General features: G+C 44.3%; 1 protein-coding gene across 2 annotated transcripts in view; it reads right to left on the minus strand.

Moving 5' to 3' along the window:
- The window catches only part of LOC311112342 (nck-associated protein 5-like), a 162,404-nt gene that overhangs the window by 146,025 nt on the left and 5,910 nt on the right, over positions 1 to 10,469 (minus strand). Inside the window, exons 1-2 of one of the 2 annotated variants that reach the window (XM_084155407.1) lie at positions 8,135 to 8,186; positions 7,652 to 7,760 (exon numbers count right to left, since the gene is read on the minus strand). In XM_084155407.1, the coding sequence (XP_084011533.1) occupies positions 7,652 to 7,714 (63 nt within the window). In that variant the 5' untranslated portion in view covers positions 7,715 to 7,760; positions 8,135 to 8,186. Of the gene's footprint in view, positions 1 to 7,651; positions 7,761 to 8,134; positions 8,187 to 10,469 lie in introns of those variants that run through there. The other variant, XM_084155406.1, reaches the window with a different exon arrangement.

Genomic DNA, 10,469 nt, shown 5'->3' on the forward strand with positions numbered 1-10,469 from the left:
GCCACAAGGGCTCTGGAACCCTGGCTGGGATTATCCATATCCCTCCTCACCAGGGCAGGCCAGAGCCAGACATATCCCACCATAGTGCCCCCGTCCCTGCGTAACGACTCAGCCCGCTGGCCCCATTCTGCCACTAGCTCCACACTAACCTTCTACCAATGCTACAGGGCTCCTTCTGCTCCTCTCCTAGGGCAATGAAACATCATTCTGCCCCTATATACTCCAGCTGGTATTAGAACTGTTGGTAACACTTTCTATGTCACCAATATCTATAATGCATTACAAACCCTCACAATGAGTTATAATGCAGTCATAATGCAGCGCCAATATTTTAAGTGGGGGGGGGGGGCATATATATATATTTTTTTGGGGGGGGATAAATACTCCAAACAGCTTACCAGACCGGTCGGAGGTGTCCGCATGGTCCTAAAGCACAACGTTGCCTCGTTTTGTATTACATTCCATGTCCCCAGTGAAAGTTGCACCCATGGACGTATGTACAGTGGGGTAAAAAAGTATTTAGTCAGCCACCAATTGTGCAAGTTCTCCCACTTAAAAAGATGAGAGAGGCCTGTAATTTTCATCATAGGTACACGTCAACTATGACAGACAAATTGAGAAAAACAATCCAGAAAATCACATTGTAGGATTTTTTATGAATTTATTTGCAAATTATGGTGGAAAATAAGTATTTGGTCACCTACAAACAAGCAAGATTTCTGGCTCTCACAGACCTGTAACTTCTTCTTTAAGAGGCTCCTCTGTCCTCCACTCGTTACCTGTATTAATGGCACCTGTTTGAACTTGTTATCAGTATAAAAGACACCTGTCCACAACCTCAAACAGTCACACTCCAAACTCCACTATGGCCAAGACCAAAGAGCTGTCAAAGGACACCAGAAACAACATTTTAGACCTGCACCAGGCTGGAAAGACTGAATCTGCAATAGGTAAGCAGCTTGGTTTGAAGAAATCAACTGTGGGAGCAATTATTAGGAAATGGAAGACATACAAGACCACTGATAATCTCCCTCGATCTGGGGCTCCACGCAAGATCTCACCCCATGGGGTCAAAATGATCACAAGAACGGTGAGCAAAAATCCCAGAACCACACGGGGGGACCTAGTGAATGACCTGCAGAGAGCTGGGACCAAAGTAACAAAGCCTACCATCAGTAACACACTACGCCGCCAGGGACTCAAATCCTGCAGTGCCAGACGTGTCCCCCTGCTTAAGCCAGTACATGTCCAGGCCAGTCTGAAGTTTGCTAGAGTGCATTTGGATGATCCAGAAGAGGATTGGGAGAATGTCATATGGTCAGATGAAACCAAAATATAACTTTTTGGTAAAAACTCAACTCGTCGTGTTTGGAGGACAAAGAATGCTGAGTTGCATCCAAAGAACACCATACCTACTGTGAAGCATGGGGGTGGAAACATCATGCTTTGGGGCTGTTTTTCTGCAAAGGGACCAGGACGACTGATCCGTGTAAAGGAAAGAATGAATGGGGCCATGTATCGTGAGATTTTGAGTGAAAACCTCCTTCCATCAGCAAGGGTATTGAAGATGAAACGTGGCTGGGTCTTTCAGCATGACAATGATCCCAAACACACCGCCCGGGCAACGAAGGAGTGGCTTCGTAAGAAGCATTTCAAGGTCCTGGAGTGGCCTAGCCAGTTTCCCCATAGAAAATCTTTGGAGGGAGTTGAAAGTCCATTTTGCCCAGCGACAGCCCCAAAACATCACTGCTCTAGAGGAGATCTGCATGGAGGAATGGGCCAAAATACCAGCAACAGTGTGTGAAAACCTTGTGAAGACTTACAGAAAACGTTTGACCTGTGTCATTGCCAACAAAGGGTATATAACAAAGTATTGAGAAACTTTTGTTATTGACCAAATACTTATTTTCCACCATAATTTGCAAATAAATTCATAAAAAATCCTACAATGTGATTTTCTGGATTTTTTTTTCTAATTTTGTCTGTCATAGTTGACGTGTACCTATGATGAAAATTACAGGCCTCTCTCATCTTTTTAAGTGGGAGAACTTGCACAATTGGTGGCTGACTAAATACTTTTTTTCCCCACTGTAAGTGTTACGGAAATATCTAAGAACTAGAATGGTAGATGTATTGTTGCTGACGTGATTGTGCCTATAAGGCTAGTAGTCATAATATGAATCATTCTCCATGTGTACACTATGAAACAGCCACATCTAGTTCAAGCTGTCCCTTGAGAGAGAGAGAGAGAGAGAGAGAGAGAGAGAGAGAGAGAGAGAGAGAGAGAGAGAGAGAGAGAGAGAGAGAGAGAGAGAGAGAGAGAGAGAGAGAGAGAGAGAGAGAGAGAGAGAGAGAGAGAGAGAGAGAGAGAGAGAGAGAATGCATTCATGACTAAATGAACAGACAAATATTGTTGAATGTAATGGCGTGTGATTTAAATGGCCCAGTATCAGCCTGGACAGTGAACCAGGCCAACACGTGTCCAATTAAAGCAATAAAAGCCACATCACAAATCTTCAAACGGTAATTGCACCGCCTGTTATTACATAGGGTGTCATAAAAGAGGCGCAATAATCAGGCACAAGATGTCCATCTGAAGTGCTATGAGGATATGATCATATCATGGTGAATGGAAGTGAAACACTTTTCAGTATAATTTCACATTTCCCACCATAGTGCCCCCATCCCTGCGTAACGACTCAGCCCGCTGGCCCCATTCTGCCACTAGCGCCACACTAACCCTCTACCAATGCTACAGGGCTCCATCTGCTCCTCTCCTAGGGCAATGAAACACGATTCTTCCCCTATATACAGTACCATTCAAAAGTTTGGGGTCACTTAGAAATGTAATTGTTTTCCATGAAAACATACATGAAATGAGTTTGAATAGGAAATATAGCAAAATGCATAGGAAATGTAGTCATTGACAAGGTTAGAAATAATGATTTTTAATAGAAATAATAATTTTGTCCTTCAAACTTTGCTTTCGTCAAAGAATGCTCCATTTGCAGCAATTACAGCCTTGCAGACCTTTGGCATTCTAGTTGTCAATTTGTTGAGGTAATCTGAAGAGATTTCACACCATGCTTCCTGAAGCACCTCCCACAAGTTGGATTGGCTTGATGGGCACTTCTTACGTACCATACGGTCAAGCCGCTCCCACAACAGCTTAATAGGGTTGAGATCCGGTGACTGTGCTGGCCACTCCATTATAGACAGAATACCAGCTGAATGCTTCTTCCCTAAATAGTTATTGCATAGTTTGGAGCTGTGCTTTGGGTCATTGTCCTGTTGTAGGAGGAAATTGGCTCCAATCAAGTGCCGTCCACAGGGTATGGCATGGCCTTGCAAAATGGAGTGAAAGCCTTCCTTCTTCAAGATCCCTTTTACCCTGGCCATTTTGATCCTGTAATCGAACCCACAATTGCTGATGCTCCAGATACTCAACTAGTCTCAAGAAGGCCAGTTTTATTGCTTCTTTAATCAGCACAACAGTTTTCAGCTGTGCTAACATAATTGCAAAAGGGTTTTCTAATGGTCAATTAGCCTTTTAAAATGATTAACTTGGATTAGCAAACACAACGTGCCATTGGAACACAGGACTGATGGTTGCTGATAATGGTCCTCTGTACGCCTATGTAGATATTCCATTAAAATCAGCCATTTCCAGCTACAATAGCCATTTACAACATTAACAATCTCTACACTGTATTTCTTAACAATTTGATGTTATTTTAATGGACAAAAAAATTGCTTTTCTTTCAAAAACAAGGACATTTCTAAGTGACCCCAAACTTTTGAACGGTAGTGTACTCCAGCTGGTAATAGAACTGTCGGTAACACTTTCTATGTCATCAATATCTATAATGCATTACAAACCCTCACAATGAGTTATAATGCAGTAATAATGCAGCGTGAATTTTAAGGTGTACACACATAATAGCTCACAATGCTCTGTAGACTACATATGCAGGGGCGCAACCTTGGTTTTAGAAGTGAGGGGGGAATTTTTTATTTTTTTGTTGGATAAACACTCCAAACAGCCTACCAGACCGCTCTGAGGTGTCCCCATGGTCCTAAAGCACAACGTTGCCTTGTTTTGTATCACATTCCAATGATAAAACTGGCAGGGGGGAATGCAATTTCAGAATGTGGGGGGGGGGGGGGGGCATGTCGTCCGTCCGTCCGTCCCCCCACCCCCCCGTCCCCAGTGAAAGTTGCACCCATGGACGTATGTAAGCGTTATGGAAATGTCTAAGAACTAGTATGGTAGATGTATTGTTGCTGACGTGATTGTGCCTATAAGTCTACAAGTCTAGTAGTCACAATATGAATCATTTTCCGTGTGTACACTATGAAACAGCCACATCTAGTTCAAGCTGTCCCTTGAGGGAGAGAGACAATGCATTCATGTTATAACAAATATTGTTGAATGTAATGGCGTGTGATTAATATGGCCCAGTATCAGCCTGGACAGTGAACCAGGCCAACACGTGTCCAATTAAAGCAATAAAAGCCATATCACAAATCTTCAAACGGTAATTGCACCGCCTGTTATTACATAGGGTGTCATAAACGAGGTGCAATAATCAGGCACATGATGTCCCTCTGAAGCGCTATGAGGATATGATCATATCATGGTGAATGGAAGTGAAACACTTTTCAGTATAATTTAATTACCACCATTTAATCAACATCTTAGACGTGAATTAGAGACTTTTTGATTTGATTCTCTTATGAAAATGACTTAAACCAATCATTTCTGCGTCACATATTTCTGATACACATAAACCTGATTCCCTCTAGGTTGGGTGTCCAATAAATAATGCAAAGGTCAAGCATGTTGGTGGTGGTGTGATGGTTTGGGGATGCTTTGCTGCCTCAGGACCTGGACGACTTGCCTTAATAGAAGGAACCATGAATTCTGCTCTGTATCAGAGAATTCTACAGGAGAATGTCAGACCATCCGTCTGTGAGCTGAAGCTGAAGCGCACTGGGTCATGAAAAGTCTACATGAAAATTGCTAAAAAGCAACAAATTGGAAGTTTTGGAATGGCCTAGTCAAAGTCCAGACCTAATCCCAATTGAGATGTTGTGGCAGGACTTTAAACGAGCAGTTCATGCTTGAAAACCCACACGTCACTGAGTTAAAGCAGTTCTGCATGGAAGAGTGGGCCAAAATTCCTCCACAGCGTCATGAGAGACTGATCAACAACTACAGGAAGCATTTAGTTGGAGTCATTGCAGCTAAAGGTGGCACAACCAGTTATTGAGTGTAAGGGGGCAATTACTTTTTCACACAGGGGAATTGGGTGTTGCATAACTTTGTTTATGAAATAAATATGTAATTGTTGTGTTATTTGTTCACTTATGTTCCCTTTATCTAATATTAGGTTTTGGTTGAAGATCTGCTAACATTCAGTATCACAAATATGCAAAAGTAGAGAAAATTTGAAAGGGGGCAAATACTTTTTCATAGCACTGTATTAGGTTATGAAATCCGACATTTTGGATATAATGTTGATGATACAGCATGTTAAAGAAAGACCCCACCCGCAAATTTCATCACCATAGCGCGTTTTCACCCACTCTGGGCAGAGTGGGTGGACACACTACACTAGGGCTAAACCAAGCCAAGCTAAGCCAGGTTGTACTGTGCTGGCCTGGTTACACATCCACCATAGTTGCTGGAACCATGCTGGAAAGGACAATGTGAAAACAAAAATACGCACGGAAGGCCATAATCGAGACCTACCACCACAGACAGACGTGCTTGTACTTGACATTCCAAAGGAGCACTTATTACTGGGTTCACCTTGAGTTAACCCTGACAAAAACAAGTTTCCACTCTCCAGTCTTGTGTGTCGCTCTAGACAGCGGGGGATAGATAAGCCTGTCAATCACGTCGACACAAACACAGCCAGAGGAGGCTGCTTTTCCTCAAACCGTCTGACAGGGTATGTTTAGTGTATCAGACCTGGGTTCAAAGCCAAATAGTAGCTGTTTTGTTTTAAATACTTTAGCTGCACTTGATTGAGTTAACCTCAATGGAACCAATGGAGTAGTCCCAAAAGTGCAACTGCAAATCCTGCCCATCTGGCACTCAAAGTATTTGAAATTGAAAACAACCAATATTTGAACCCAGGTCTGGTTTGTACTTTTCTCTAACCTGTGTGAGTTGTAGTGAAGGAGAGGAAAAGAGACAGATACACAGAGAGAGACCAAGAGAGACAGAGAGAGATGGAGACACAGAGAGAGACGGAGACACAGAGAGAGACATTGACACAGAGAGAGACAGAGAGAGACGGAGACACTGAGAGAGACGGTGACACAGAGAGAGACGGAGACAGAGAGAGACAAAGAGAGAGAGAGAGACAGAGAGAGAGAGACAGAGACACAGAGAGAGACAGAGACACAGAGAGAGACAGAGACACATAGAGACACAGAGAGAGACAGAGAGAGATGGAGACACAGAGAGAGACACAGAGAGACACAGAGAGAGAGACACAGAGAGAGACAGAGAAACACAGAGAGACAGAGACACACAGAGAGAGACAGACACAGAGAGAGAGACAGACACAGAGCGAGAGAGAGACACAGAGAGACAGAGAGCGATGGAGACACAGAGAGAGACGGAGACACTGAGAGAGACAGAGAGACACAGAGAGAGACGGAGACACAGAGAGAGACAGAGAGAGACAGAGACACAGATAGAAAGACAGAGACACTGAGAGAGACAGAGAGAGACGGAGACACAGAGAGAGACAGAGAGAGACGGAGACACTGAGAGAGAGAGACAGAGAGAGACGGAGACACAGAGAGAAAGACAGAGACACTGAGAGAGACAGAGAAAGACGGAGACACAGAGAGAGACGGAGACACTGAGAGAGATGGCGACACAGAGAGAGACAGAGAGAGACGGAGACACTGAGAGAGACAAAGAGAGAGAAAGAGACACAGAGAGAGACAGAGACACAGAGAGAGACAGAGACACAGAGAGACACAGAGAGACACAGAGAGAGAGACACAGAGAGAGACGGGGACACAGAGAGAGACGGAGACAGAGAGAGACAAAGAGATAGACAGAGACACAGAGAGAGACAGAGAGAGACGGAGACACAGTGAGAGAGACACAGAGAGAGAGACACAGAGAGAGAGACACACACACAGAGAGACAGAGACACACAGAGAGAGACAGAGACACACAGAGAGAGACAGACACAGCGAAAGAGACAGACACAGAGAGAGAGAGACACAGAGAGACAGAGACACAGAGAGAGACAGACACACAGAGAGAGAGAGACACACAGAGAGAGACAGAGACACAGAGAGAGAGAGAGACACACAGAGAGACAGAGACACAGAGAGAGACAGACACAGAGAGAGAGACACACAGAGAGAGACAGAGACACAGCGAGAGAGACAGACACAGAGAGAGAGAGAGACACAGAGAGACAGAGACACAGAGAGAGACAGACACACAGAGAGAGAGAGACACACAGAGAGAGACAGAGACACAGAGAGAGAGAGAGACACACAGAGAGACAGAGACACAGAGAGAGACAGAGACACACAGAGAGAGACAGACACAGAGAGAGAGACACACAGAGAGAGACAGAGACACAGACAGGAGCTTGCACCTTTGACTTACCACCAGGCTGCTGTCCAGCGACAGTCTCTTTAGCTGCTCCCTCCTCTCCAGGTGTATGTTCATGGTCCTCCTCTCCCGCTGCAGCCCGCCGCCACAGCCCTGGGAGCCACTGTGGGAGGGGAGGGGTGGGGAGAGGGAGGGAGAAGAGGGGAGAAGCCAAAGATCACTATTTTGTACAGGAGAGACACTATCCTTGGTCCTCCGAGTTGGCTGGTGAGTACATCAGTAGTGAGGCTGTAGTAAGTTAGTAGAGCAATCACATTAGTGATTAAAGAGCTCAGAGTCCATGTTATATTTTGCGTCTTTGAAGCTGAGAAGGCGGTACCGCCACGCTCCCTCTCTCTCTCTCTTTCTCGCTCTCTCTACCTCACCCTTTCTATCTCTCCCTCCTCTTTCCTGGCTTCCTGCCCTCTCTCTCTCTTTTTCCTTCCCGCTTCTCTCTCTCTGTTATTATTGTGCTGCCCGCCTGCTCGCTCTACTAACCTGATAGCAACCGGAAGTGTTGGAGAGAAGGAGAGGGAGAGCCTCTCTCCACTGATCATCCCTGAGTTGATATGTTTGCTGTCCCCCTCCCTCCCCCTTCTCCATGTTTTCATAGGCTTCTCCAAACAGAGCTGGGAACCAGCGCGACCTGGCCAATGGAGGCTAAGGGAGAAGATAAACACTTCACTTCACGCATACTACTCCTTTACAAAGAGCAGGCTCTGTGCCTCCACTCAGCCCTGCCACAGAGTAAGGACACAACTTCCTCATCAGTGAAGCGCCCGGGTCAAAGGTCGCATAGTGACCACCAAGGGTTAGGGACCTTCTGTCATGACCGCTGTATAGTATGTCATGTATTGGCAGGTGTGTGTGTGTGTGTGTGTGTGTGTGTGTGTGTGTGTGTGTGTGTGTGTATTGCGTTATGTTACGTATTCTAAGAGCCACTTAAAAAGAGACAATTTCTCTTTTGATTCAATAGCAACTTACACTTGAGTCTGTGTAAATAGCTTTGGGTACTGAATACAATTCATCTCTTTTAGGGCTGAAATATTCCATGTTTACTTGCCTCACAGACTGTCTTCTAACCATTATTATTTATATTATTATTATATTATCTAACCACATCCCCCCTGGTCCTAAGGCCCTCTGTCTCTGGCTTGTCTGTTCCACCCTGTCTGAGACTTCAATGTCTTGACTACACTTGGCAGTCAGTATGCTACTGACATCAAAATGATATGCTACATCTGTCGATCTCTCATATCCAAACGTTACAGTCAATATACTGGTAATATCCAGATAGCATTCCAAACCCACACAAAAATTGTTCATCTAAAACCCAATTGACTACTCATTGGTCAATTCAACTCTTACCCCAACACTGGCAAAACTGGTTGAGATTACATCATTACAACCAGAAACTGGTTGAAATGACGTCATTATGATGACATTTCAACCAGTTTTGCCGGGTTGGTCAGCCCATTTTTGCTGTTTTACATCTAAACGTTGAAGGAAGGGGCTTGATCAACGACAGGACAGGACGTCATGCAGGGTTACTCTGGTTATGCCACCACCACAGACGGTTCCTGTTCTTGTTATTTCCTCCCTAATGATACTACATTCAGTAGTTTTGATGTCACTCAAACCTGGGTTGAAATACTATTTGAAATCATTTCAAATACAAAACCTGCCCCTTCTGGCAGGCTAAAGCAAATGCCCAAAGTATCTGAAATTATTTCAAATAGTATTTGAACCCAGGTCTGATGCCTATGTGTGCCAGGACATTACGTCAGCTGTAATTCACATTCATGTTTAGATTGCATTTCAGTTAGTGTCTTCTCTCTAGAGATTAGATTGGATGTAAAGCAGCCACGCTTCCTGCGGACGCACAGATAGGGATTGTGGGTAATCGAGAGCAAATGATTAAAATGGATTAACGTTTGAACTTGACTGCCCTAAATCGAAAAAAGTCATAGATTAACCAGTCAAATGCAATGACACCGTTTAGCTTGAAAGTAGGGTAAACTCTAACAGGGGAGTCTGGAAAATAGAACCAGAGAATACGTTTACGCTGAGCAGTGAGAGCCTCTAATGGAGCCCTGCTGCTTATGCCAGTATTCATTTAAATTAATGGGGGCGTTTCACGCTCTGCAAAAGTTACGCTTCTAGCAGTCCCATGTAGCTCAGTTGGTAGAGCATGACGTTTGCAACGCCAGGGTTGTGGGTTCGTTTCCCACGGGGGACCAGTATGAAAAAAAGTATGCACTCACTAACCGTAAGTCGCTCTGGATAAGAGCGTCTGCTAAATGACTAAAATGTAAATGTAGTGTAGCAGGTCTGTAAGGCTGTATAGAAACAGGTGGTCGATAGGAAGTCGTAATGCTTAACCAAACACATTTGGAGTCAGATATGAGAATGGGAAAGGTAGGGAAACATGATAACGTACAATGACAAACTAATGGTTGAACAAAGCAAATGACTCTCGATCTTAGATAAACAGCAAAGAAATATGTGCAACTGGCTAAAAGCAAAGGAGAGCAAATGCACGAGGCAGGAAATATGTTTGTAGAGCAGTGTCTTATATCAGCAGCCGAACATTGAAATACTACAATAACATGTAAATGCATGATGTGTTATTTTACAAAGACTTAAGATTCAAATGTCCGTCGTAACGTCAATGAAAAGGCCAAGTGGTTGGAAGTGTCCCCAATGGCCTTTCACTGTATAGAGCTCAAGGATAGACATTTAGTTTACAACGCCAAGGGTCGTGGGTTCGATTCCAGCTGTGTCCACCCATATGTAAAATGTATGCACGCAGGACTGTAAGTCGCTTTGGATA

The sequence above is a fragment of the Coregonus lavaretus genome, assembly GCF_964263955.1.
Source record: "Coregonus lavaretus genome assembly, chromosome: 38".
Classification (NCBI taxonomy): Eukaryota; Metazoa; Chordata; class Actinopteri; order Salmoniformes; family Salmonidae; genus Coregonus; species Coregonus lavaretus.